Source organism: Larus michahellis, chromosome 2 (genome assembly GCF_964199755.1).
Source record: "Larus michahellis chromosome 2, bLarMic1.1, whole genome shotgun sequence".
NCBI lineage: Eukaryota > Metazoa > Chordata > Aves > Charadriiformes > Laridae > Larus > Larus michahellis.
The window spans coordinates 169406887-169434010 of NC_133897.1; the positions used below are offsets into that span (position 1 = coordinate 169406887).

Below are 27124 nucleotides of genomic sequence, written 5' to 3' on the forward strand. Positions count from 1 at the left end.
CCGGCTGGGTTGACTCGTGAAGAGGTTGCGGAAGAGGCGGCCAGCGGTCCCGCCTGGCTGGTGGGACACGGTCGAAAGAGCTCCCGAGGAGGCACCTCCATCCCAAGTGGGTTCCCACGAGGTGACTCCACCTGCTGTGGAAACCCCGCTCTGGGCATCCGTGTCCTGGGATGCCGTCGCCCCCCTCCCAACCCCAGCCCAGGGCTTTCTCTGTCCCAAATCTCGGCGCCGTGCCCATTGCCGAGCACCGCTCTGCCTCTCCGGGGCTGGGTCCGAGCCTGCCGGCGCCCGTTCCGGGTAACGTCCCTGACCACCGGCTTTTTCTCCACCAGATTTGCGCTCCTGCGGATCCCGCCGTCCCCCTGACAGTTAAAAATCACACCGAGGTACTTCGATGCTTCACCGTCCTGGGTAAGGGATGAGGCGGCGTGGCTGTCCCCAAGCCCCGGCAGAGGTTTGGGTGTGCTGCGCCGTGGCTGGGGGGGGGGTGTCCTGGCGCTTCGTGGTCCTTTTCCTGAAAGGAGGGGGTAGCCGGGGGGGGGTCGGGCTCTTCTCTCAAGGAACAGGCCACGGGACAAGAGGGAACGGCCTCCAGTTGCGCCAGGGCAGGTTTAGGATGGATATCGGGGAAAATTCCTTCATGGAAAGGGCTGTCGGGCGTTGGAAGAGGCTGCCCAGGGCAGTGGGGGAGTCGCCGTCCCCGGAGGGATGGAAAAGCCGGGCAGACGCGGCGCATAGAGATGAGGTTTCGCGATGGGTTTCGGCAGCGTTGGGTTGATGGTTGGACTGGGTGATCCGAAAGGTCCCTTCCAACCTCATCGAATCATGGAATCATGGAATCTTCCTGGTTGGAAAGGACCTTTGAGATCATCGAGTCCAAAAACAACCTACGGTCCCTGCCACTAGAGCGTGCGACCTCAACCGTTCTCTGATTCGACGTTTGTTCCCCCTGGTCTCAGCGGGGCTTCGGGGACGTGGTGGACATCTCTTCGCCGCGTGGGGAGACAGGAAGGGGGGGAGGGTGGTGTTTTCTGTCCCGTTCTAAGCCCATGGCGTCAGGCTTGCGGAAGGCAGTAGCTTTGCCGCCGCCTTTGCTTTGCTTCGGGGAGAGGATCCCACGCCGGAGCTCCTCGAGGAAAGGCACGGGGCCAGCTCCGTTCCCCCTTGGAGCTCCTCGCTGGCTTCAGGCCTGGTCGTCCCCTTCCCAGGGACCTTCCCAAAAGCTCCTGGTTCCGTTTCAGAGGTTTCCTCGGAGCCTTTATGAGCTGTGCCAACCCACTGAGACCTCTCTGGGTCCCGCAGCCGGGGGCAGTTGGTGTAGTTTGGCTTTGGGGACACTCTGCTCGTCCGTCCTCCTGGTTGCTGTATCTCGCGTGTACAGCTCATGCAGTTGTTATTGCGGGTTGCTGCAACCGTTTGGAGCCCAGCGGGGTCCCCGACGGCCAGACGGGGCAGGAGATGTGGGCTGACACACGGCGTAAGCGTCCCCAGCCCGTGCATGGAGCTCTGTGGATGGAGCCCTGCCTCCCCCCGGGAGCTTTGGCTGGGGGACGCCCAGGTAACGGGCCACGGGACAAGAGGAAACGGCCTCCAGTTGCGCCAGGGCAGGTTTAGGATGGATATCGGGGAAAATTCCTTCGCGGAAAGGGTTGCCAAGCGTTGGAAGAGGCTGCCCAGGGTAGTGGGGGAGTCGCCGTCCCCGGAGGGATTGAAAAGCCGGGCAGACGCGGCGCTTAGAGATGAGGTTTCGCGATGGGTTTCGTCAGCGTTGGGTTGGTGGTTGGACTGGGTGATCCGAAAGGTCCCTTCCAACCTCATCGAATCATGGAATCTTCCTGGTTGGAAAGGACCTTTGAGATCATCGAGTCCAAAAACAACCTACGGTCCCTGCCACTAGAGCGTGCGACCTCAACCGTTCTCTGATTCGACGTTTGTTCCCCCTGGTCTCAGCGGGGCTTCGGGGACGTGGTGGACATCTCTTTGCCGCGTGGGGAGACGGGAAGGGGGGGAGGGTGGTGTTTTCTGTCCCGTTCTAAGCCCATGGCGTCAGGCTTGCGGAAGGCAGTAGCTTTGCCGCCGCCTTTGCCTTGCTTCGGGGAGAGGATCCCACGCCGGAGCTCCTCGAGGAAAGGCACGGGGCCAGCTCCGTTCCCCCTTGGAGCTCCTCACTGGCTTCAGGCCTGGTCGTCCCCTTCCCAGGGACCTTCCCAAAAGCTCCTGGTTCCGTTTCAGAGGTTTCCTCGGAGCCTTTATGAGCTGTGCCAACCCACTGAGACCTCTCCGGGTCCCGCAGCTGGGGGCAGTTGGTGTAGTTTGGCTTTGGGGATACTCTGCTCGTCCGTCCTCCTGGTTGCTGTATCTCGCGTGTACAGCTCATGCAGTTGTTATTGCGGGTTGCTGCAACCGTTCGGAGCCCAGCGGGGTCCCTGACGGCCGGACGGGGTAGGAGATGTGGGCTGACACACGGCGTAAGCGTCCCCAGCCCGTGCATGGAGCTCTGTGGATGGAGCCCTGCCTCCCTCCGGGAGCTTTGGCTGGGGGACGCCCAGGTAACGGGCCACGGGACAAGAGGGAACAGCCTCCAGTTGCACCAGGGCAGGTTTAGGATGGATATCGGGGAAAATTCCTTCACGGAAAGGGTTGTCGGGCATTGGAAGAGGCTGCCCAGGGCAGTGGGGGAGTCGCCGTCCCCGGAGGGATTGAAAAGCCGGGCAGACGCGGCGCTTAGAGATGAGGTTTCGCGATGGGTTTCGTCAGCGTTGGGTTGGTGGTTGGACTGGGTGATCTGAAAGGTCCCTTCCAACCTCGACCGGTCTAGGCTTTGGCTCTCCCCGCCGAACGGCCGCGGCACCGACGGGGACGCGCGTGCCATTGCCAGAAAAAGAGCCCAGGGGCGCGACGCGCTGCTGCCGAGTCACAGTTGAGGCGCTTCCCTTCCCTGCTAAACATTCGGGAAGGCAAACCTGGAGCCGAGCCGCCTTTGCCTGAGCCGTCTTCAAGCTGCCCGGCCCCGGAGCAATCCCGTCCCTCCCCCAGACGTACCTCCCGAATGCCCACGAGCGTTGCTCCAATTCCAGCGTCCGCAGCGCAGGCTGGTTTTCTTTTTAACAACTCAAAACGTTTTGACAGCCGGGGGCAGCGCTTGTTGGCAGGCGTAACCGCAGCTCCTTCGGCTCCCCGGCGAGCGCAGGAAATGCGCTGAAAGGGCCGGAGAAAAACTCGGGTCTGGGTGCGAAGAGCAGGATAGGGGGCAGGGGGGGGGCCGGTTAGCGCGGGGTGACATGGCAGCAGGCAAAGCCCCGTCGCCCGTGGGGGACGTGCGGGGTGGGATGGGGTTGCCCGAGTCTCTCGGCTCGGGTGCCGTCCCCCCCTGTCCCATCCCCCCGCCCCGGGGACGCCCTGCATCCCGCATCCCTGACGCTTGGTTCGGCTCCCGCAGCCTGCTCCTTCCCTGACCGCGTGCTGGCCTTCCTCCTCCCCAAGCTGGAGAGCAGCAACGAGAGGACGCGCGTGGGGACGCTCCTCATCATGAGACAGATCATCAACAGCGCCCGTGAGTACCGGGGCGGCCGCAAGCCGGGTCTCGAAGCTGGACGGTGGCGAGAGGCTCCAGGTTGGCTTTCGCCTTCCACCGATGGGTCCCTTTCCATCAGCCCCCCTCGTTCCGCCCCCCGCTGGAACTTGGGATGAGACAAATCCGTCCTTGGCTGCGGGGTGAGGGGAGAAGGAAACCAGCCCGGTGGCCCCGACCCCCCGCCCCGGCCCCGTCAGGGAAGGGGGGTGTTGGGGATCAGCCGCTCTGTGCCCGGCCGCTCGAGAGCGTCGCCGAGCTTCAGGCTCTGTCTGTCTTTTTTTTTCAGCCTCTCAAATGGAGATTAAAAAGCCCTTTATTCTGTCGTCCATGAAACTTCCTCTGCAAGACAGCAATAACAAGGTAAGCTGAGCTTCTGCTCTTCCGCGGGGTACCTCGGCGGGGGCGGGGTGGGGGGGTTATTTCTGGGGCCCCACGCGGCCACGTCGCCTGCTTCTGCCAACCCGGCTGTCCTCTGCCGCCTCCTCCTCTTCCTCGTCTCCCTCCTGCCTGGCGTTTCGGCAGTCCTGCCAACGTGCCCGCAAGATACTCGGCAAGTTTACGGACAGGCCGGGGGACGGAGGGATGGAGAGCAGCCCTGAGAGAAGGGTTTTGGGGGTGCTGGGGGGAAAAGCTGACCATGGGCCGGCACCGTGCGCTGGCGGCAAAGAAAGTCTCCGGGGAGACTTTCCAGCCCCTTCCAATCCCTCAAGGGGCTCCGGGAAAGCTGGGGAATGGACTCTGGATCACGGAAGGGAGCCCCGGGACGAGGGGGAAGGGTTTTAAACCGAAAGAGGGGAGATTGAGATGAGATATCTCTCCCCACTGTCCCGTGCGCTGCCGGCTGCTGGCAGAGCCCAAACCCACCTCAGGGCTGTGTAGGACCCGAAATAACATTCCCCGCTACCGAGGAGGAGGAGGAGGAGGAGGCGGTGAAGGCAGCTGTGAGGAAGACCCTGCAGCGGGCAGAAAACCCCCTCCCCCCCAGCTCGCGGCTTCTCCCCTCGGCCCCGCGCCGACGCCGCTCTGCCCGTCCGTGCAGGTGAAGCGGGCGGTGGTGCAGGTGATCAGCGCCATGGCTCACCACGGCTACCTGGAGCAGCCCGGCGGCGAGGCCATGATGGAGTTCCTCGTCCGGCAGTGCGCCCTGCCTTCCGACGCGGTGAGCATCCCCGGGGCGGGTAAAACTCCGAAAGAACGGTACCCGGGTGGGAGCGGGCAAGTGCCGGGCTGTAGCTGTGTTTATAACAGTTCTTATTGCAACAGCAGAAGGACACGGAGGTGTTGGAGCGGGGGCCGGAGGAGGCCCTGGAGATGCCGGGAGGGCTGGAGCCCCTCTGCTGGGAGGACAGGCTGAGAGAGCTGGGGGGGTTCAGCCCGGAGAAGAGAAGGCTCCGGGGAGACCTTCCAGCCCCTTCCAGGCCCTCAAGGGGCTCCGGGAAAGCTGGGGAGGGACTCTGGAGCAGGGAGGGGAGCCACGGGACGAGGGGGAAGGGTTTTAAACCAAAAGAGGGGAGACTGAGATTAAAAATAAGGCAGAAATTCTCCATGATGAAGCTGGTGAGCCCCTGGCCCAGGTTGCCCAGAGAAGCTGTGGCTGCCCCATCCCTGGAGGGGTTCAAGGCCAGGTTGGACGGGGCTTTGGGCAACCTGGGCTAGTTGAAGATGTCCCTGCCCAGGGCAGGGGGGGGCACTGGGTGGCCTTTAAAGGTCCCTTCCCACCCAAACCATTCCGTGATGCTGCGATTTGGGCAGCCCAAGCCTCTGGACGGGCAGTGCGCCCCTGCAGAGCTCTCCCATCCAGCCTCTGGCCACCTCTGTCCCCAGCAGAGCGGTGCAGGCGGCAGAAGCCTTTGCGCTTCGTTCTCCTTCTCCTGCGGCCTCTCGACCCTGACCCCTGCCCAGAGCATCCTTTGCTCTAGGACCAAAGCGTCGGAATGAACCGCACCCCCCGGGGGCTGCGCTGGCAGGACCGCCATGTCCCGCCTCCAGCCCCATTTGTCCAGCTGGGCTACGGGACCGTGGGCACAACTGAAACCACCCGTTTTCCCTCAAAGAGGAGCTGGGGCGATGCTTTGGGGTGCAGGAGCTCTGGAGCCCCTCTGTGCTCCGTGTCCGGAGAAGGGCAACGGAGCTGGCGAGGGGTTCTGGAGAAGGAGGAGAAGGGTCTGGAGAACTTGTGAGGAGCGGCTGAGGGAGCTGGGGGTGTTCAGCCTGGAGAAAAGGGGGCCGAGGGGAGACCTTCTCGCTCTCCGCAGCTCCCTGAAAGGAGGGGGCAGCCAGGGGGGGGTCGGGCTCTTCTCCCAAGGAACAGGCCACGGGACAAGAGGGAACGGCCTCCAGTTGCGCCAGGGCAGGTTTAGGATGGATATCGGGGAAAATTCCTTCATGGAAAGGGTTGTCAGGCGTTGGAAGAGGCTGCCCAGGGCAGTGGGGGAGTTGCCATCCCCGGAGGGATGGAAAAGCCGGGCAGACGTGGAGCTTAGAGATGAGGTTTCGCGATGGGTTTTGGCGGCGTTGGGTTGATGGTTGGACTGGGTGATCTGAAAGGTCCCTTCCAACCTCATCGAATCATGGAATCATGGAATCTTCCTGGTTGGAAAGGACCTTTGAGATCATCGAGTCCAAAAACAACCAGTGTTGGGTTGATGGTTGGACTCCATGACCATCCTTCCAACCTGGACCATTCTGTGACTCTGTGGAGCAGATGATGGAGACGGGCCACGAACCAGGAGACTTTTGGGTTCTGCCCGTTCCCTCTCGCCCGCTCTTTGCCAGCCGTGCCGTCTTGGTGACTTGGGAGACCCGTTCTCTGAGGGAGTCACCCAGAGCCGCTCCCAGCTGCCTCCGGTGTTGACCTGCACCCTCCTCTCCTCCAGCAGCCCAAAAAGCAGCCGCCGGATGCCGATGACCTCACTAGTGACAGCGTCCAGAGCATCAGCGTCAATACCCTCTTTCTCCTCAGCACGACCGTGGACAGGATGAACAACGTGAGTCTGCCCAGTCGTCTCCACCTCTGGGGCGGTCGGGGCTGGCCCCAGAGCCCCCGTCCGGGCAGTCCCTGCTGGGGGTCCTGCCCTGCCCTGGTGGGCTGGGTTGTCACCACTCCCAAACCCTGGTAGGAGCCATTGCCACTGTCCCCATCCCTCCGAGAGCAGGGTGGAGGTTTGGTTCGGGAAGCCTGTCCTCCCAAGGACCCGTGGGTGCCTTCCCCGGGAGCTTCTCTAAGGTTGGAGCAAGGCAGCGGTGCTGGGAGCCCTCAGCACAGGAGAGACACGGAGGTGTCGGAGCGGGAGCCGGAGGAGGCTCCGGAGATGCCGGGAGGGCTGGAGCCCCTCTGCTGGGAGGACAGGCTGAGAGAGCTGGGGGGGTTCAGCCCGGAGAAGAGAAGGCTCTGGGGAGACCTTCCAGCCCCTTCCAGGCCCTCAAGGGGCTCCGGGAAAGCTGGGGAGGGACTCTGGAGCAGGGAGGGGAGCCACGGGACGAGGGGGAAGGGTTTTAAACTCAAAGATGGGAGATTTAGACTAAAAATAAGGCAGAAATTCTCCATGATGAAGCTGGTGAGCCCCTGGCCCAGGTTGCCCAGAGAAGCTGTGGCTGCCCCATCCCTGGAAGGGTTCAAGGCCAGGTTGGACGGGGGCTCGGAGCAACCTGGGCTGGTGGCCACCGGAACCCAGGAGGCTCCCAGAGCACGGCCCCGGAGATGGAGCGGCTTCCCCCGTCCGTAACCCTCAGCAACGTGGGTTGGGAACCTCCTGCGGCGTCCTCTAGAGCAGCCCTGAGCCAGGCCCCCCCTCCAGGGCTTGCTCTTCCCACCATCTGGGCCACGAGCTCAGCTTTGCGGGAGGAGACGAAGTCTCCGCACTTGGCGCCGTTGTAGATGGCTTGGCTGATCGCGGACGGGGCTCGGAGCAACCTGGTCTAGTTGAAGACGTCCCTGCCCGTTGGACTCGATGGCCTTTAAAGGTCCCTTCCCACCCAAACCATTCCGTGATTCTACGAAAGGGAACGCCCTGGGGCCGGCGCTTCGGTGCTGGGGAGCAGAGCGCAGGCAGGGGTTGGCCTCGATGATCTTAAAAGGTCATTCCCAACCTAAACGCTTCTCGGATTCTCCGAGCTCTCCCTTCCTGAACAAGAGAGCGCTGGCTAAGGGGACTCGGGGATTTTCTCCGTCAGGAAAAGGCCTTTCGCCCAGCATCTCCCCCTCCCATCCCTCCGTCCCGCAGCCGGGCGAGTGCCGTTGCTCTCCTCTTCCCGGCAGGTTCTCTGGCCGTACCTCCTGGAATTCGTGACTCCCGTACAGTTCACCAACGCCCTGACCCCGCTCTGCAAGAGCCTCATGTCTTTGGCCGTGAAGAAGCAAGAGGAGGGAGAAAACGCCTCCCTTATCCGTTACGACCTGAACGGTCAGTGCCAGTCCCCCCCCACCCCCCACCCCATAGCAAAGTCCCCCGTGGGGGGCTCCGCGAGCTCCGCGGCCCTTCGCTGGGTGATGTCGTCTTACCCTTTTTTCCCTTCTTTTTGCAGCAAACCTTCCTTCGCCCTATGCTCTGACGACGAGACTGCTGGTGAGTGGCCTGAAGGCAGAGCTTTTCCTTTCTCCGTCGCGGGCCGAAGCAACCCCCCTCCCTCCCCTGTCCCACGTGGACCAAGAGAAGCCCGCACCGAGCCTGTCCCACTAAATCTCCGGATACGAGTACCCGTCTCCAGAAGCGCCCTACGCCCCTCGGCTTGGATGCGCTCCCATCCCTTCCCCACGCGGGAGCGTCTCCGGGTAGCTCGGACACCCACTTGGACACCCGGAGCTGCGTACGTGGGGCGCGCCTGAGATCTCCGGCTGCTCTCGGGGGGGGGGGCTTTGAGAAACTGTTCCTCCGCCCCGGGGAGGTCGGGGTTTGCTCCCCTTTGCCCCCGGGACGAACGCGGGGTTATGGAGAGACGTTCCCTCCTGGCCACGCTTCTCTACCCGCGGCTGGGGCAAAAGGAGGCGGCCGTATTTTCGTCGAGGTGTCGAGATCAATCCCCTCCCGGTTATTGCCTTCCTCGGGGTTTGTTTGGTTTTTTTTTTTTTGGTTTTTTTTGGTTTTTTTTCCTGCCGCGGTTTCTGACTCCCACCCCGCAGATGGCTTTCTCGGCTCTAACGCCCTTTGTTCCGTCCCCCCGACCTTTCAGGTTGTATCCTCCCAGCCCTACGTAGGAGACTGCCGGGGGGCGGCTGCCCTGCGCCTGCTGAACGTGTTGCATTACAGCGTCCACCCCGCGCTGGAGCAGCTCTGGAGCAAGCGGGTCCCTCTCTTGGTGGAGCACATAGAAGGTAGGAAGGGGCCTTCTGCTCGGGAGAAACTGCTGGAGTTCACCTTCTCCAAACTGGGAGCTCGGGGGTGTCCAAGGAGCTGTGGGGACAGGCTGAGAGAGCTGGGGGGGTTCAGCCTGGAGAAGAGAAGGCTCCAGGGAGACCTTCCACCCCCTTCCAGGCCCTCAGGGGGCTCCGGGAAAGCTGGGGAGGGACTCTGGAGCAGGGAGGGGAGCCACGGGACGAGGGGGAAGGGTTTTAAACCAAAAGAGGGGAGATTGAGATTAAAAATAAGGCAGAAATTCTCCACGATGAAGCTGGTGAGCCCCTGGCCCAGGTTGCCCGGAGAAGCTGTGGCTGCCCCATCCCTGGAGGGGTTCAAGGCCAGGTTGGGGCTCGGAGCAACCTGGGCTGGTTGAAGATCATAGAATCATTTAGGTTGGAAAAGACCCTTGGGATCATCGAGTCCAACCATCAGCCCCACTCTACGGAGTTCTCCCCTGCACCACATCCCCCCCCACCACGTCTAAACGAGTCTTAAACACCTTCAGGGATGGCGACTCCACCACCTCCCCGGGCAGCCCGTTCCAGTGTCCGACCACTCTGTCTGGGAAGAATTTCTTCCTCATGTCCAGCCTGAACCTCCCCGGCTGCAGCTTGAACCCACTCCCTCGTGTTCTGTCGCTGGTGACCCGTGAGAAGAGACCAGCCCCAACCTCTCTACAACGGCCTTTCAAGTAGCTGTAGAGAGCGATGAGGCCTCCCCTCAGCCTCCTCTTCCTCACACTAAACAGTCCCAGCTCCTTCCATCGCTCCTCATCAGATTTATTCTCCAGGCCCTTCACCACCTTCGTTGCCCTCCTCTGCCCTCGCTCCAGCACCTCGAGATCTCTCTCGTGTTGAGGTGCCCAGAACTGGACACAAGACTCAAGGGGTGGCCTCACCGGTGCTGAGCACAGGGGGACAATCGCCTCCCTGCTTCTGCTGGTCACACCATTTCTAATACAAGCCAGGATGCCATTGGCCCTCTTGGCCACCTGGGCACACTGCTGGCTCACGTTCGGCCGCGTGTCAATTAGAACCCCCAGGTCCTTTTCCACCAGGCAGCTCTCCAGCCACACTTCCCCAGGCCTGTACGGCCATGGGGTTGTTGTGGCCCAAGTGCAGGACCCGGCACTTGGCCTTGTTGAAGCTCGTACCGTTGGCGTTGGCCCATCGGTCCAACCTATCCAAGTCTCTCTGTAGAGCCTCCCCGTCCTCATGCAGATCAACGCTCCCGCTGAGCTTCGCGTCATCTGCAAACTTGCTGATGACACGCTCTATGTCCTTATCAAGGTCGTCAATAAAGACGTTAAACAGAAAAGGTCCCAACACCGAGCCCTGAGGGACACCACTTGTGACCGGTTGATGTCCCTGCCCGTTGATGTCCCTGCCCGTTGGCACTCGATAGCCTTTAAATGCCCCTTCCAGCCCAAACCGTGCCGTGACGCTATGAATAAGTACTGCCCGCGTGACCGATGACCCTCGGTCCATCGAAGCTCTCCGAAGAAGCCCCATTTCTGATTTTCCCAAGGACTTTAATCGCCTTTTTAATCAGCGCTGCTTCCTACCAGGAGCGCCCTTGTGCCTCAGGCTTTTAGCCCCGCTGTGTCAAGTACAGGCAGCGTTCGGGGAGGGGGACCCACGAGCGAGGATGCGAAACCCAGTGTCAAAAAAAACCTGCTTTCTCCTAGAGAACACGGAGAAATCCCTGTCCCAGAAGGAGTGGGAAGAGAAGCTGCTGCTGGTGAGGATCCCTGCGCCGGGGAGGCGCCGGGGCGGTGGGGGAGGGCGAGTGGCAACCGCCTCTTGGGCTTGTCAGATCTTGGCTGGGCTTGCCGGGGCATGGCGGCAGAGCCCGGGCTGGGTCTCGCCCTTCGCCCACCCTGAGCGCGGCGGGGGAGACGGTCGGTCACTGGATGCCACGCCGCCACCGCCGCCGCCGCCGCGGGACTTGTGGCTTCGGAAGGGGGGGAGGCAGGTCAGCGCGGAGGGTGAGCCGCGGTTCCTTGCAGGGAAAGCTAAAAAAATGAGTTTTCTGGCTTGCTGGCGGGTCAGGGAACAACGGTCCCGGGCGCGTCTCCCCGCTTAATCGGAGAGCCTTAAAATAGGGCACGGAGAAACGATGAAAACCGGGCAGGGCTCGTCCCGCTCCTCTGATGGTGGGGGTGCTTGGGTGCAGTTTTTCTTGGAAGAGAAGAAAATGGCCCGTTGCTGGAGGTGGGGAATGGCTGGGTGCCGGCGGGATTCGCTCTGGGGCGGGGGGAGCAGCTGCTTTCCGAAGGGCCCGGGAGCGGCGTCCCGTTGGGCGGGGGTCCGTGCTGGCTCGGGGCAGACGAGGGGCCGGGTTGGGTCTGACACAACCCCCCCCCGCTACACACAGACACACGCACACACCCCCCACCGTGTTTGATTTACGGCGCTGCTCTCGCCCTTCCCGGCTGTGGCTCCTGGCTTAGGCCGCGGCGGGTTTATTCCGACGGCTCTTTTTCCCCCTCCCCGCAGTTCCTCCAGGAGACGCTGGCGGCCGTGGCTGACAACACCTGGATTTGCCATTTCGTCACCGAGATGTGCCGGCAGCTGAACAGCTACAACGGCTTCCCGCTGGAGAAGGTGACGGGGGAGCCGGGGTGGAGGGGATGGGGATCGAGGGGCTGGCAGTGCCCCTTGCTGCCGCCGCGCCGTCGGCAGGGCTGATCCAACCCTCGGCATGTTTTCCGAAAGCGTCGTTCTGCCAACAGCATGGCGCTGGGGAAAAGGGGCGGGAGGAAAGGGGGGGAGGTTAGGAGGGGAGCGAGGTGGCTGGGGAAGGCTTGGAAATGAAACCCTGCTGGGTCCCCAGCCAAATCGCCGGCTGGGCTGGAGGGGTCCCGGCCAGGCTGTGCTGCTCCGCCTGGTGCCGGCGAGACCCAACTCACGGTCTCCGGAGCTCCGCGAAAACCAGAGCTGGAGCTCCGAGAAACCGGCCGAACCAGGCAAAGAACTCTCTGCTGTAGAAGGGAAGGGACCGACAACGTCCAGCTCTTGGGATCCTCAGCACAGGGGAGACACGGAGGTGTCGGAACGGGGGCCGGAGGAGGCCCCGGAGATGCCGGGAGGGCTGGAGCCCCTCTGCTGGGAGCACAGGCTGAGAGAGCTGGGGGGGTTCAGCCTGGAGAAGAGAAGGCTCCGGGGAGACCTTCCAGCCCCTTCCAGGCCCTCAAGGGGCTCCGGGAAAGCTGGGGAGGGACTCTGGAGCAGGGAGGGGAGCCACGGGACGAGGGGGAAGGGTTTTAAACCAAAAGAGGGGAGATTGAGATTAAAAATAAGGCAGAAATTCTCCATGATGAAGCTGGTAAGCCCCTGGCCCAGGTTGCCCAGAGAAGCTGTGGCTGCCCCATCCCTGGAGGGGTTCAAGGCCAGGTTGGCCGGGGCTTTGGGCAACCTGGGCTAGTTGAAGATGTCCCTGCCCATGGCCTTTAGGTGGCCTTTAAAGGTCCCTTCCCACCCAAACCGTTCCATGATTCTATGAAAGAAGCCGTAAGACTTCTGTCCCGGTGCTCCGAGCGTCCCGGCTGCTTACGGCCGGGCTCCGTCCTGCCCCTTTGCTTGAGGCCACGCGCCCCCAGGGTGCTGCGAGGAGTAATCGGTGCGTGAGCGAGCTCAGCCTGCCTCCGAGGAGGGCTTTCACGGCGGCCGGGGGTGAGGGTAACGCTCCTCTCGCTCTTCCAGAATTTCCTGTATAAATGCATCGGGACGACGCTGGGGGCCTGCGCCAGCAAAGACCTCGTGCAAAAGCAGCTCCAGGAGCTCCTGGAAACAGCCAGATACCACGAGGAGGCAGAAAGGGAGGTAAGGAGGAGTTACGCCAACCATGGGTCATCCCAACGGATCGGGAGGGTTCTACCGCGCCGACCTCTCTTTTTTTCCGCTCCCGCCGTGCCTGGCCTGGGCTCGTACCTGCCGGAGAATGGCTTGTAGGGTGGGGTTGCAGCATCGGGGCGAATGGGCCCCGAAAAGTGACGAGGGGCCACCTGCGGGAGGGCTCCGAAGCTGGGTGAGATGCAGGAGGTGCCTTGGGGACACCGTCTCAAGTGACGCGCGGATCCAGACCGGGACGGGGTGCTGTTTTGCCAGCCCTTTGGCGCGCTGGCAGAGCTGCTGCTTCCTGGAGGAAATCACGGAATCACGGAACGGTTTGGGTGGGAAGGGACCTTTAAAGGCCACCCAGTGCCACCCCCTGCCCTGGGCAGGGCCACCTCCCACCAGCCCAGGTGGCTCCGAGCCCCATCCAACCTGGCCTTGAACCCCCCCAGGGATGGGGCAGCCACAGCTTCTCCGGGCGACCTGGGCCAGGGGCTCACCCCCCCCCTCAGAAAACCAATTTTCTCCCTTTAGATCTTGTCTGAATCTTCCCTCTTTTGGTTTAAAACTGTCGCCCCTCGGCCTATCGTATCGCTCCAGACCCTGCTAAAAACTCATCTCCTCGTGGATGCTTCGCGGCGTTTTCTTCCCCGCCGCCTCAGACCCTCCTTCGCTACCCTGGAGCTGAGCTTAGGGTCGAGCTCTTCCATCCCGGCTGCGCTCGCGCTCCGTCTTCAGCTTCTCACGCTCCCCGGCTTCCCTTTGGATTTATCCGAGCCGTTCTGCCCGGCTCCGGCTCCCCACCGCCGAGCGGCTGCCTTTAAGTGCAGCGCAAACACCAGCTCACGGCGCCTGGCTTCCCTCCGGCTTTCACGCCGCTCCGTCAAAGCCTGCTCTTGAATAAACTGTTTATGGAGTTCCAGCCCGGCTCGCTCGCCCTCCCGGAGCTTTAACGGCGAGGCAGGACCCGCTAAAAAAACCCGCTTTGCTCTCGCTTCCAGCCGCAGCGCTCGGCCGGCTTCCCGTCTCCCCGCGGGAGCGGCTGACGTCTGCCCTCTGGAGAGCGTGCCGGCTCTCCTCCTCCGCTGTCACGTCCATCGTCACCCGGCACGAGGACGACCTTCTTGTGCCCGTTATCCCCTGGAGGCCTCCCCTGCTCCGGGGAGAGGGGAGCGTCGGCTGCCGGGGCTGTTCCCAGCTGGGCACGGCTCAGGTGCCGGGAATTAAACCAACAACCAGGCTCTCTCGAAGCGTCAGCCGGGGCTGGCGGATTAATAGCTTTCCGCTCATGTGTTTTCTCTCCTTCCTCCAGGGACTCGCTTCCTGCTTCGGGATATGTGCCATAAATCACCTGGAGGAAACCCTGGCCAAGCTGGAAGATTTTGTTAGGTCCGACGTCTTCAAGAAATCCGTGGGGCTGTTCAGTATCTTCAAGGTAAGAGCCAAAGGGCCCCCACGCGCCCCGTTGCCACCCAGCCGGCGGCGGCAAGAGGCGTTCGCGCGGGCTTCTTCGGCTCCCGCCTACGCCGGAGCGCTCCTCGGGAAGGGAGGTAATACCCTCCGCCTCTCCAGAGGCGCTCTTGGCGTCGGAGGCCGCCTCGGCGTTAGCTCCCAGCTCCCAGCCGCGCGCCGACTCCCGTCCCAGGGAAGCCGCTGGCTTGCTGGGTGGGCTCCAGGGAGCTCAAACTCGGCTTCTGCCTCCGTCGGGGGACCCCGACCTGACGTAGAGCGTGGTTTGGCTCTCGCCCACCTCGGTGCCGTCCCCGAGAGGCTCCCGCAGCCGCCCCAGGAGAGCCCAAGGAGGGTGTTTCGTAGCCCCAGCGACTGGCAGCGAAAGCTTTTCCTCCGATTTTCTCCCCCAGGCGGACGTTTTGGTTCCCGGTCTCTTGAGACGGGGGCCCCCGAGCCTGGGAGCTGGCTGGGGGGGGGGGGAGCCCTTGTCCCTGCCCCTGGGGCCATGGGACGGGGCAGGTGAAGCCTTTCAGCGGCGCTGGTTTGATGGGCCGTTGATTTCCCGCCGGGTAGTTAACCGGCAGTTAACCTGGTTAACTCAGCCGGGCTCAGGCGCTCGCCCGCAGGGCTCTTGACGGGTAACGCTCGATGACAATCCGGGGCCGGTGCCTCCGACAGAGACCTGCCTTTTAGTTCAGCTCCCGCGGCGGGGGGGGCACCTGACGATGCTCCATCGGGGCTCCGGAGGTCGCAGCCCCCACCAAAAGGACGGGAAACAAAGGTCCAAAACCCACTCAGAGGGACCCTGCCTTGATGGGGGGGGGCACCTTCAGCCGGTCGGGTGGACCCTGCAGGAACCACCTCCTCGTGAGACCCCCCCCCCCCAGCCCCGTTCCCCCCGCCTCCCCTCCGTTAACGTTCTCGTCTGCTCCGACAGGACCGTAGCGACAACGAAGTGGAGAAAATAAAGAGCACCCTCATCCTCTGCTACGGGTACGTAGCTGTGTCCGCGCCCAAGGAGCTGGTGCTCTCCAGGATCGAAGCAGACATCCTGAAGAACATCTTCCAGTACTTTAACACCAAGGTGAGCCGCTGGGATTCTCCGGAGAGGGGAGAGCACACCCCGGGGCGAACTGGAACAGCCGGGCTGTTCTGGATGGGTCCCGCTTGGGACCTGCCGGCGGCTCCTGGGAGAAGGTCGTTCCCCGCCGAGTCCGCTCGTTCATCGCTAATGTGTCTTATTTTTTTCACTCGTTCAGGTTCTGGGGATAAAGGTAGAAACCAAGGTACAGTGTGAGGCCTTAAATCTGAGCTCCTCTCTGCTCTTTCCTGCCCTCTCTGTCCGCCTCTCGCTCTGGGTTCCCCTCGAGAGCAGCTCGCGGGGCGGCCCCAGGGCACCGGGAGAGAGCCGCTGGAGCCGCTGCTCCTTGCCCCGACCTCCCCATCCCGCTCCTCCCCGGCTGGAACCGCTGCCCCGAAAGTGCCGAAACTCACAGCGGAGGGGAAGAGAAAAAGGCGTTGGGTTTTTTTTTTTTGGGGGGGGAGGTTTTTTTGGGGTTTTGTTTGGTTTTTTTTTTTTTTTGCCAGGACGGGAGCCGTCGGTTGGAAGCGTGGCTCGGGGAAGGAGTGGGGGGCGCAGCCCCGCAGCCTGTCGCCTTCCTCCCGTTCTGCCGAAGCCGTGCTTTTCCTACGAGCTCGGGGCGGCTGGAGCTCGCAGAGGCGTCCCCGGGAGGGAACGAGCCGGTTTGGGCTCGGCGTTTTTTGCCCGGGTACGGCGCGATGCTCGTCTCTCCGTCCTCGTGCTCGGCTGGGGAATCTCCGGGATTCCGAGAGACCGAGCTGCGACCTTCCGCTCGGCTAAAACCCACTCAGCTGATTTTTCCTGCTTTCCCCACGGCCCCGGGGGGGGGAACGAGGGGCTGTGTTTTTCTGTTTGCTCTTTGCAAAAGCCGAACAAGAAAAATGGCCTTTGTCAAGTGGAAGGGTCAGGCCAAGGGCTCCTTCTCCCGGCTCCACTAATGCGTTTTCCTTCTGGGCTCCCGCTGGCACTAACAGCTTCCGCAGAGCGTCTCCGGCCCCGGAGCCGGGGATCTTCTCGCTTAGACCCTCCCCTGGTCCCAGACCCTCCCGAGGGGCTCACCTGAGGGCGAGGGGAACGCTTTTAAACGGGGGTGTCTCCTCCCGACCCCGCGTCCGCTGTCCCAGACCCTCGAGCCGGGCGGGAGAAATTGGCTCCCGCCAACTTCCGGAGTCGTCCCTGCTCGGCGGGGAGGACGGAGACCTGGAGGATTGTCCTCATCCCGATGTTCCAGCTGGGACAGGGTGCCCCTTCGTGCTCCCCCCGGCCACCAGATGCTGTGACGGGGATGAAGAGCAGAGAGCTGAGGCCGCACGCTGCTCACGGCGCCGGCCACGCTGTCGTGCTCGGCCCGAGCACCGGTTTGGTTGGAGGGTGGGAGGGAGGGAGGGAGGGAGGGAATGGCGAGTTAACGGTCGTGCGCCGAAGCCTGGTCTTCGCTTCTCACGCTGAGTCCCGCTCTCAGGACCTGACCCTGAAGCTCTGCCTCATCCGGAGCATCTGCATGATCAGCCAAGCCATCTACAACGGCGCCAAGTGCGGAGACTTCGTCTTCTCCCGCAAAGCTGAGCTCGTGGCCCAGATGGTGGTAAGAGCAAGCCCTGGAGGGGGGGCCTGGCTCGGGGCTGCTCTAGAGGACGCCGCAGGAGGTTCCCAACCCACGTTGCTGAGGGTTACGGACGGGGGAAGCCGCTCCGTCTCCGGGGCCGTGCTCTGGGAGCCTCCTGGGTTCCGGTGGCCACCAGCCCAGGTTGCTCCGAGCCCTCGTCCAACCTGGCCTTGAACCCTTCCAGGGATGGGGCAGCCACAGCTTCTCTGGGCAACCTGGGCCAGGGGCTCACCAGCTTCAGAGCAAAGAATTTGTGGCAGTGGGCGACGGTGCCGCGTCTCCGTGGCCGTGGCGGGGGGGTGTTGTGCAGGATTCGGGGATGTCGGGGTAACGCGCCGTGGCTCCTGGCTTGCTCTCCGGGGGAAGGCTGGGCTTGGGGACAGCAGAGTCCCGTCCCCCCCCCCCCCCCCAAAGCTCGGCCTGTGCCCAGAGCGGGACGGGGGCTGGATGTGACCGTAACCGTCGCCGCCTTCTGCCTTCCAGGAGTTCATAAAAGCCGAGCCGCCGGAAGCGATGCGGACGCCGGTTCGGCAGCGAGCGATGATCACCTGCACTTACCTGGTGTATCCTTCTTCTTTCCGCCACCATTCACAGAATTTTGGGGTCGGGAACGACCTCGGGAGATCACCTCGTCCCACCCCCCCACCCCCCCGCCAGAGCAGGGGCACCCAGAGCAGGTTGGATGCGTCCAGGCAGGGTTTGGGATGTCTCCGGAGACGGAGACTCCCCCACCTCCCTGGGCAGCCTGTGCCAGGGCTCTGCCGCCCTCAAAGGAGAGAAGTTCCTCCTCACGTTGAGATGGAGCTTCCCATGGTCAAGTTTGTGCCCATTACCCCTTGTCCTGTCCCCGGGCACCACTGAGAAGAGCCTGGCCCCGTCCTCCTGACACCCCCCCTTGAAGTATTTATCAGCGTTGATAAGGTCCCCCCTCAGCCGTCTTTTTTCCAGCCTAAAAAGACCCAAATCCCTCAGCTTTCTCCATCAGAGAGGTGTTCCATCCCCTCAGCGTCTTGGTAGCCCTTTGCCGTCCCCTCCCCAGCAGTTCCCTGTCCTTCTTCATCCGGGGAGCCCAAAACTGGACCCAGTTCTCGAGACGTGGCCTCACCGGAGGAAGAGCGGAGGGGGAGAATGACACACGCCACCCCCCCCTCCCCGCCTCCACCTGCCAGCCCTCCCCCTGCGCTCTCGGGCTCCGTTTTCGTTGGGCTCGAGGCAGTAAACGTTCCTTATTCCGAGCAGGGCCAAGGGCACGGCGCTCCGGGTGACGCCAAGATGACTTTCTGAGCCCCTGGTTTAAAAATACTCAGCCCGTCCCGGCTCCTGACACGGATACTGGGAACGCTCTGCCCGCTTCCGATTAAAGCCCGTGCCGCTTAGCGTAGAGTCAAGTCAGCGGGAAGGCTTATTAAAAATCCCCGTTCCCAGCTTCGCCAGGTGAAAAGCGCTCCCGGAGCGCTCCGTAGCGTCCGTGTCGCTTCCTTAACTTGGGATCAGCGTCCTGGAGCCCCACCTCAGCGACCCCGACAGGACGGAGCTGATCGATACCTGCCTGGCCGGCGTGCTGGCCCTTCCGCCGCCGGAACCGGCGAAGGAGAGGGAGGAGAACGGAGGCGATGCCTCCCACAAAGAGGTGCGGCGCCCGGCCGAGGCGGGCGGCGAGTTGCCCGCGTCGCTGGGATGCTCGCCGGGAGTTAGGCGCTGGCGGCCCGAAAGCCCCAGGCGGAGTTTGGCATCGGGTCGCGCGGCGGCTTTGTTCTGCGGCGCAAGGACGTCGGGTTTCGATGCCGTTTCCCAGTCCCGGGCTTGGGGAGGAGGAGGGGGGAAGGTTCCGTTGGCTCCAGCGTCTCCCTGGCAGGGCATCAGCCGTGGGAAAAGGGCCCGTTTTCAATTCGGCTGGGCATCTCGGGGGGAAGGGGGGGGCTGTGACCGGGGTTGGGGTTGGGGGGGGGGTGCGAAGCAAGCTGCGCCGCTTCCCCCGCTCACTTATCTCTTGAAAAAGCCTGGCCCTTCCGCGCGCGCTGATAGCGAGCGAGAAAATACGAGCTTATCAGCAAGTCCAAATGCTGCTAATAAGAGCACGAAGTCCCTCGGGGAGCGAGGGGGGGGGGGGATAGGAAATAAAAATCAAATGATCCTGGAAACCCCGCAGGGTAGAAGGGGCCTTTACGTAAACTGGCTTTTGAAAGGCTGCAGCTGCTCCTCCGTCGCGGTTGAGCGCTTAATGAAGGAAAATAACGTGCCGCTAATGAAGTTGTTGCAGCTGCCGGGTGGCCGCGGAGCAGCCCCCGAGCTCCGCCGCGTCCCTCCGCCGCTGCTGCGGCGACGTCCGGGGGTGCCCACCGTCCCCGGCTAGCGTTTGCAGGCATCTGGCCCCCAAATTTAAGTTAATTAATCGTTTTCTCCTTCCCTCCCGTCCTACGAAGTTTTGCAGCTTTGATTTTTTATTTTTTTTTGTTGGGGGTTGGGGGAGAGTTTATTCCCAAAATAAGTCCCGGAAGGAAAGTGTAAGCGTTTCTCAAAGGGCTCGTTCAGACTGGGCTCGCTGGAATTTATCCCCAAGTGGGAGAAAGGAGCAGATTCCCTTCCGGAAAATCCGCGCTGAAGCATTTGATCCGGCCACTCGGCCCAGACGGTGGCCACCGCTCCGCCGAGTCCCACCGCCCGCCCGGCACTTCCAGGCCGGGTGGATTTTTGCCAAACTGGGTTTCAGCCCCTGCTGCGTTTCCCCGCGGGGGTTGGAAGTGGCCGCGTCTCGGCGCCCAACGCCTGGGAGAATCCTCCCAGCTGAGAACGGGAGCGGAGAGAGAGCCCTTGCCCTCCTCGCCCGCCCGGGGCCGGCTCTGCGGGATGAGGGCGCGGGGCTTGGCCTGGCTCGTGATCCCTCTTTCCTCCTTAGGTGCTGTATGGCGACACCCTCAGCGCCCTTAAAGACCTGCTGAAGAGCCTCCTGCAGAGGAACTTGACCCCCCACGGGCTGCAGGACATGTTTGCGGTAGGCGCCGCCTGGTTTTTGGCGGGTTCTTTCGGGGAGAAGCGGGGTGTCGACCCGAGGTCGCGAGGCTGAAGAAGGCTTCGGACGCCGGGTGGGAAGCGGCGAGGCTGGTCCTCGCTTCCGCCCGTGACGTTGAGGTCCAGCGTGACCCTCCCGCGGAGGCCGGGCGCGCGGCGCGGCTGGTCCCGGCGCGGGGTGCTCGCCCTGCCCGCGTGGGGCGAGCTCCGCGGGGGAGCAAGGAGGCGGTTGCCCCTTTGGGCATCCCCGGCGGTGCCCGAGAAGGGTGGCCAGCCATGTGGCTGAGGGGGAGGTCTCACCAGGAGGCAGAGACCCCCCCCCCCCGCCCCCGTCCTCCTGGAGATGAAGCCAGGATAAGCCGGTGGGGTCAGGACCGCTGTTGCCACGCGCGGGCAAACGGCGGGTCGCTGGGCTGAAGGACGCCTTGGCCGCGCGGGGCAGAGCAGCCGAGCTCCTGCTCTCCTTTCTGATGCTTCCCCACCCCCCCATCCCCGACCCCCGCAGCATTTAGGCCCCTGGATCAAGTCGAACAAGGAACACGAGCGGCAGCGGGCGGTGGAGGTCAGCGCCGCCTTGCTGGAATTCTACCTGAGCAAGCTGAACGTCAGCGTAAGTTGAACCCTGAGCTCGAGCGCGTGGTGGTTCCTCCTGCTGCCGCCGGCCTTGCTGGGGCTCCTGCGGGCCGTCCCCGGGCTCTCCTGGCCAGCGTCGCCTGCGTTTGTCACCCCTATAGACCGTCATCCCCTTCTACAACCTCGGCGTCCTGATCGCCCTCTTCTCCCCGCGTTGCTCCGACTCCCTGGCCAGCGTTCGCCAGGACGCCGTCGACTGCGTCTACTGCCTGCTCTACATCCAGCTCTGCTACGAAGGTGGGTGCTTTTGATGCTCGAGCGGTGGGTGCCGGCACAGGAACCCTCCTTCTCCGCAGCCCGGCGGAGGGTTGCATGTCCCATCCCTCCACGGACACGATCCCGAAGGTAACAAACACGGATTGCTGGTGGAGAATGGCCTTCAGCGCCCCGGAGATGCCGGGAGGGCTGGAGCCCCTCTGCTGGGAGGACAGGCTGAGAGAGCTGGGGGGGTTCAGCCTGGAGAAGAGAAGGCTCCGCGGAGACCTTCCAGCCCCTTCCAGGCCCTCAAGGGGCTCCGGGAAAGCTGGGGAGGGACTCTGGAGCAGGGAGGGGAGCCACGGGATGAGGGGGAAGGGTTTTAAACCAAAAGAGGGGAGATTTAGAATAAAAATAAGGAAGAAATTCTCCATGATGAAGCTGGTGAGCCCCTGGCCCGGGTTGGCTGGAGAAGCTGTGGCTGCCCCATCCCTGGAGGGGTTCAAGGCCAGGTTGGACGGGGCTTTGGGCAACCTTATCTAGTTGAAGGTGTCCCTGCCCAGGGCAGGGGGTTGGAACTAGATGGCCTTCAAGGTCCCTTCCCGCCCCAACCGGTCTGTGATTCTACGTTGTTCTCCGCGCCGGCGCGGGAGGGGTTTCACGGGCTCTCGCTCCAAGGCTTTGAGCGCGGCCCAGCAGGTTTCCGAGCCCTGCCGTTCAGCCCGCTCGTTCTCCCTCTCTCCGGGAGAGGTCAGTCCTTCCCTTCAGATGGTTTGAGCGGAGCCGCAGAAAAGCGCAGCCCTTGCAGCGCCAGGAGAGGACTTTGCCTGGGTCCCGCTCTCCAGAGCGGCGCGGCTCCGTCTGGCCCTTGGCAGCAGCAGCTTCGGTTTCTTGGCTCCTTGTCCATCGGGGCAACCCCAAGCACGGATCCAGGCTGGGGATGGAGGGATGGAGAGCAGCCCTGAGAGAAGGGCTTGGGGGGGCTGGGGTGGGGGGGGGGAAAGCTGCCCATGAGCCAGCACCATGCGCTGGCAGCACAGAAAGTCTCCAGGGAGACCATGGAGCCCCTTCCAGTCCCTAAAGGGGCTCCGGGAAAGCTGGGGAGGGACTCTGGAGCAGGGAGGGGAGCCCCGGGACGAGGGGGAAGGGTTTTAAACCAAAAGAGGGGAGATTGAGATTAAAAATAAGGCAGAAATTCTCCACGATGAAGCTGGTGAGCCCCTGGCCCAGGTTGCCCCGAGAAGCTGTGGCTGCCCCATCCCTGGAGGAGTTCAAGGCCAGGTTGGCCGGGGCTTTGGGCAACTTGGGCTAGTTGGAGATGTCCCTGCCCAGGGCAGGGGGTGGCACCGAGTGGCCTTTGACGGTCCCTTCCCACCCAAACCCTTCGGTGATTCCTGAAAGCTGGGCCAGCTTGCCAGTAAAACCCGGCTCCCTGCAGTACGTGGAGGTCTCTCTTGGGTGTAAAACACGAGGAATGCTGCTCCCTGAACGCTCCCTCCGAATCCAGGTTTCGCCCGGGATCACCGAGATGAGATGGTGGAGGGGCTGAAAGCTCTGAAGAAAGGCCTGGAGGAGCCCGACTTCACCGTTCTCTTCCGCACCTGCAACAACATCGCCATGGTAAGGTGGAGCGCGGCCCTGGTCTTCGCAGGCCGGTGGATCTGTGGAGTGGGAGCCGCGGGGGACTTGATGGTTCTTCCGTTCCGACCAGCCACGTGGTCTGGAGGCTCCTGGGGAGCCCCGGTCTTGCACCAGTGTCTTGGTTTGAGGACCAAACCACGACAACCAGCAGAGAAACCACCGCGCTCTTCTCTCCTTCAGCTGGAGAGTCCTCCTGGCCTGGCCAGGGGATGCTCAGAGCAGCTCAGCCCCGTTGGGAAGCTGCTGGTCCCCTCTTTGGGCATGCCCCAACGAGGACATCCACGCGGACGCTCTGAGGGTGCCGTGGATGCCGGCCGGGACTCGTGCGTGGCTGCGCTGTGGCTCGGTGTCGCCGTTCGGGGCAGCCCGAACCCTTGGGCCGTCAGCGCTCCCACCGCCGGCGTCGCGAGCTCCCTTTGCTGGAGGTAACCGCAAATAGTTTCTGTCCACGTCGGCTAAAAGCTGAGGTGGAGGTGGTCTAGTTCGGCCCTACGGGACCTGCCTGGGGTCCCCGCAAGCTCCGGGGTGGAGGTTTTGGCACCTCGTGCTCCTCAAGGGAAAGGTGCAGGTTGAAGGAAGCCCTCGAGACCCTGTCACTGGCCGTGCACGGGGCGGTTGGCTCAGGGGCCGCAGCCGTTGGCTCCCCGTACGGCAGCGGCGTCGGTAAAGCTGTTCCGCGCCGATATTTCAGGGCCCAAAAAGGTCCAAACGGGAGTCTCTCAAACCGCAGGGGTTTGAATGACGAGGAGGGGTGACCGCTCTCCTCTGGGGAGAGCTGCACGGGTGAACCCCTCCTCGATGGCCGTTTTCTGCGCCGAGAGCTCCGCAAGCATGGCTCCGGAAGGATTTGTGGCCGTAGGGAAGCTGGTACTGTCTTTTTTTGTCGTGGACAAGCTGCCATTCCCCAAACGCTGTGGTTCTAATGGCCGTTTCCCCTACGAACTTCTCTACTGAGCCGCTTATTCCACCCTCCCTCGGACGTGGGGACCGTGATGGGACCTGGGGGAGCGTCCTCCCAGCTGCTGGGTGGTCTCCGGAGCGGAGTTAATGGCTTGGTGGCGTTGTCCCAAGAGAAACCCAGGTTATCCGGTCACGCTGGCCAACGGCGTGGGGCAAGTGGCCTCTTGCCTCCTTCGGGGCTGTGGCCTGGCCCTTGCTCTCCGCCGTTACTGCCGATGTGGGCTCCGGCTGCTGCTCCTGCGGGGCACCCGCCGGACGAACGGTGTCACCGAAAGGGCCGTTCTCATCAGAGAGTGACAGCGTCCCCTTGTTTAACTTCCGCTCGCCCTCTCCCTAGGTGATCGGGAAGCGCGTCCCTCCGGACCAGCTGATGAGCCTCCTGCTCGCCATGTTCGAGGGGCTGGCGGACCCCGATAAGAACTGCTCCCGAGCAGCCACCGTCATGATCAACTCCCTCCTCAAGGAGCGCGGAGCTGTCTTGCAGGAGAAGGTGAGCTGCTGCTTGGCTTTGCCGTGACCTCCGTGGTCCAAACGCAGCTCCAGCCGGGTCTCGCCGCCTCCCTTTTCTTCCCACGGCCATCGCTTGATGGACAGGAAGGACACGGAGGGGGCCGGAGGAGACCCCGGAGATGCCGGGAGGGCTGGAGCCCCTCTGCTGGGAGGACAGGCTGAGAGAGCTGGGGGGGTTCAGCCTGGAGAAGAGAAGGCTCCGCGGAGACCTTCCAGCCCCCTCCAGGCCCTCAAGGGGCTCCGGGAAAGCTGGGGAGGGACTCTGGAGCAGGGAGGGGAGCCACGGGACGAGGGGGAAGGGTTTTAAACCAAAAGAGGGGAGATTTAGACTGAAAATAAGTCAGAAATTCTCCACGATGAATCTGGTGAGCCCCTGGCCCAGGTTGCCCAGAGAAGCTGTGGCTGCCCCATCCCTGGAGGGGTTCAAGGCCAGGTTGGCCGGGGCTTTGGGCAACCTGGGCTAGTTGAAGATGTCCCTGCCCAGGGCAGGGGGTGGCACTGGGTGGCCTTTGAAGGTCCCTTCCCACCCAAACCGTTCCATGATTCTATGATTTCCCACTTGCAGCCGCTGTTTTACTGGGGGCGATGGGCTTCTCTGGCGCAGGCGGGGGGATGCTCCGGGAGCGTGATGCCCAGGGAGGGATCCATCCCCGAGGGAAGGAGGGAGGCATTTAACCCCCCCCCATCTGAAGGGACTCTGGATTAACTCTTGGATTTCTGACCAGGGGAACGCTTGCCCCCCCAAAGCTTTCCGGGGGAGCCTGTTGGCTCCTGACCTTCCTCGTTTCCCGGGGGCGCGTGCGTTCGCCTTCGCGTTCTCTCTTCCGTCCCGGCGGCCGGGGAAAGCTGCTGTGCGGTAGGAGGAGGCCGTTGGCGAGGCCGTTCTCCGGTCTGGCTCTCGTTTGGGTTGAGGAGTTCAGAGAAACTCACTTTACCAGAAGGGCTCAGGCTCCCCGCGAAACCGGTGCAAGCTCGGGGGGAGCCCAGGGTTCCTGGCTGAGAAGCCGGTCTGAATGTTTGCAGGGCTTAGAGGTGCTGGACACAGAAGGCTTTTTTTTTTTTATTTTATTTTTTTTTTTCGGTCTAATCCGCTACTTTTAGGGCTGAGCTCCCCCTTTCTCTTGCGGTAATTGGAAACACCAGGTCTCCAGCTACTCCTCGGGCTCTCTTTCGCTCTCCGGCTTCTGCTGCAGCCCCGCTCGCTACCTATTAGCCCCTATCCGAAGCGGGATCGCTCCGGTTTCCATGACTCACCTTTCGGTGGGAGCTGGTCCGGCCCAGATCCTGAAATCCGAACCGATGCTAAGCTCCGGGAGCCCGCTGGGCAGCCCCGAGCGCGGCTGAGGACGGAGCGTTCGGCCGCCCTGCGCTTCGGCTGGGGGAATTTGCCGCCGGGCCTGCTCTGCGCCCGAACTTCCTATTTGTCTTAACGTGCTTTTTTTTTTTTTGGTTTGGTTGGTTTGGGTTTTTTGGGTTTTTTTGGGTTTTTTTTTGTTTTTTTTTTATGGCTCGCAGCAAGTGCCGAGGCATCTTCCCGCGTTCGGCTCGGGTTCCTCCTCGGAACTCGCTCGCCGAGCGCCCCTCGCTGCAGCCCTGGGGAGGACGGGGCTGTAGCGCCAGCTCCTTGCCGGAAAGCTGGGGGGAGGCGGAGGGTGTCCTTGCCGGGTCCCCTTGGCCTTGGAAATAACCCCGCAGCCTCATCCGTCTCCTGGTGGGGAAAGATCCCGTGACTTCCCGAGAGTTCTGTGGTTCGGCACGCACCCGGCGAGCAGGGAGACTTCCCCCAACCGGGAAGATGAACCGCCCAGCGTGATGGTCTGCCCACCCGCGTTCTCTTCCGAAGTCCCGTTACCTGCCCGGGCTGCGGTGGAATCATAGAATCACGGAATGGTTTGGGTGGGAAGGGACCTTAAAGGCCACCCAGTGCCACCCCCTGCCCTGGGCAGGGACATCTTCAACTAGCCCAAGTTGCCCAAAGCCCCGTCCAACCTGGCCTTGAACCCCCCCAGGGATGGGGCAGCCACAGCTTCTCGGGGCAACCTGGGCCAGGGGCTCACCAGCTTCATCATGGAGAATTTCTGCCTTATTTTCAGCCTAAATCTCCCCTCTTTTGGTTTAAAACCCTTCCCCCTCGTCCCGTGGCTCCCCTCCCTGCTCCAGAGTCCCTCCCCAGCTTTCCCGGAGCCCCTTGAGGGCCTGGAAGGGGCTGGAAGGTCTCCGCGGAGCCTTCTCTTCTCCAGGCTGAACCCCCCCAGCTCTCTCAGCCTGTCCTCCCAGCAGAGGGGCTCCAGCCCTCCCGGCATCTCCGGGGCCTCCTCCGGCCCCAGCTCCGACACCTCCGTGTCCTCCCGATGTCCCCGGGCCTGGAGGCAGCACTGCAGGGGGGTCTCCCCCGAGCGGAGCAGGGGGACAGAATCCCCCCCTCGCCCCCCTGCCCACGCTGCTGGGGATGCAGCCCAGGCTGCGGGGGGGTTTCTGTGCTGCCAGCGCACGGTGCCGGCTCATGGGCAGCGTTTCCCCCCCCCCCTCCCCAGCCCCCCCAAGCCCTTCTCTCAGGGCTGCTCTCCATCCCCCCACCCCCAGCCTGGATTTGTGCCTGGGATTGCCGTGAGCCGGGTGCAGGACCTCGCGCTCGGAGGGGAAGGGACGCGCTTGTCCCCGCTTGCAGGGTGACGCCGAGCCTTCGGGCCCTCAGCTGGATGCCACCCTCTCTTCTTCCCTCAGGTGCCCGACATCATGAGCATCATCCACAGCAAGCTGGAGGAGGTGGACGAGGAGCACATCCGCAAGGCGGCCCAGCAGACGGTTTATATCCTGGCCTCCCAGCACAAGAGCGTGGTGGTCTCCAGCCTGCTGGGCAGCCCCCTGCCCTTCGACAGGTCCTGCCCTGCTCCGGCCGCGGTGGCCCGGCCGCCGGGGCCGGGGAGCAGCTTGCGCCTAAGCCGCGGCTCATCTTTTTGGCTCCTCACGCCACTAATGGCACCCTGTCGGAACGTCCTTTGCGCGCGCGCCCTCCAGGATTCGGCAGGGCCGCTTGCTGCCGGTGCTGCCTCGCCCCGGGGGCTTGCCAGCCTTAGAGGCAACTAGCCAAGCCGGCCCCCTCCCCGGGGAGCTTGAGCGTGGCTGGGACGCTCGGCGTTGCTTTTACGGGGTGGGCCACCCTACCCCGAAGCTGCTGTGATGTTCTCCTCCTCCTCCTCGTAGTGGGATCGCTGCCGCGTTCCCACCGCCGCCGGCTTGCGAAATGCCAAGGGGGTGCAAGGCGGGAGCTGATACCGGGGCGGGGGGGGG

General features: G+C 63.2%; 1 protein-coding gene across 13 annotated transcripts in view; it reads left to right on the top strand.

Moving 5' to 3' along the window:
• MROH1 (maestro heat like repeat family member 1) overlaps nt 1-27124 on the top strand; it is a 77960-nt gene that overhangs the window by 25359 nt on the left and 25477 nt on the right. For 5 of the 13 annotated variants that reach the window (XM_074578044.1, XM_074578046.1, XM_074578047.1 and 2 more), the window contains exons 10-32: nt 333-411; nt 3440-3553; nt 3861-3934; nt 4614-4733; nt 6451-6561; nt 7833-7977; nt 8099-8139; nt 8744-8885; nt 10598-10650; nt 11409-11516; nt 12615-12734; nt 14059-14181; nt 15136-15282; nt 15458-15967; nt 16742-16864; nt 17369-17448; nt 18380-18515; nt 19782-19877; nt 20400-20504; nt 20629-20764; nt 22230-22342; nt 23661-23813; nt 26558-26712. In XM_074578044.1, coding sequence (XP_074434145.1) covers nt 333-411; nt 3440-3553; nt 3861-3934; nt 4614-4733; nt 6451-6561; nt 7833-7977; nt 8099-8139; nt 8744-8885; nt 10598-10650; nt 11409-11516; nt 12615-12734; nt 14059-14181; nt 15136-15282; nt 15458-15967; nt 16742-16864; nt 17369-17448; nt 18380-18515; nt 19782-19877; nt 20400-20504; nt 20629-20764; nt 22230-22342; nt 23661-23813; nt 26558-26712 — 2984 coding nt within the window. The remainder of the gene's footprint in view (nt 1-332; nt 412-3439; nt 3554-3860; nt 3935-4613; nt 4734-6450; nt 6562-7832; nt 7978-8098; nt 8140-8743; nt 8886-10597; nt 10651-11408; nt 11517-12614; nt 12735-14058; nt 14182-15135; nt 15283-15457; nt 15968-16741; nt 16865-17368; nt 17449-18379; nt 18516-19781; nt 19878-20399; nt 20505-20628; nt 20765-22229; nt 22343-23660; nt 23814-26557; nt 26713-27124) is intronic. The other 8 variants (XM_074578049.1, XM_074578054.1, XM_074578050.1 and 5 more) reach the window with 5 other exon arrangements.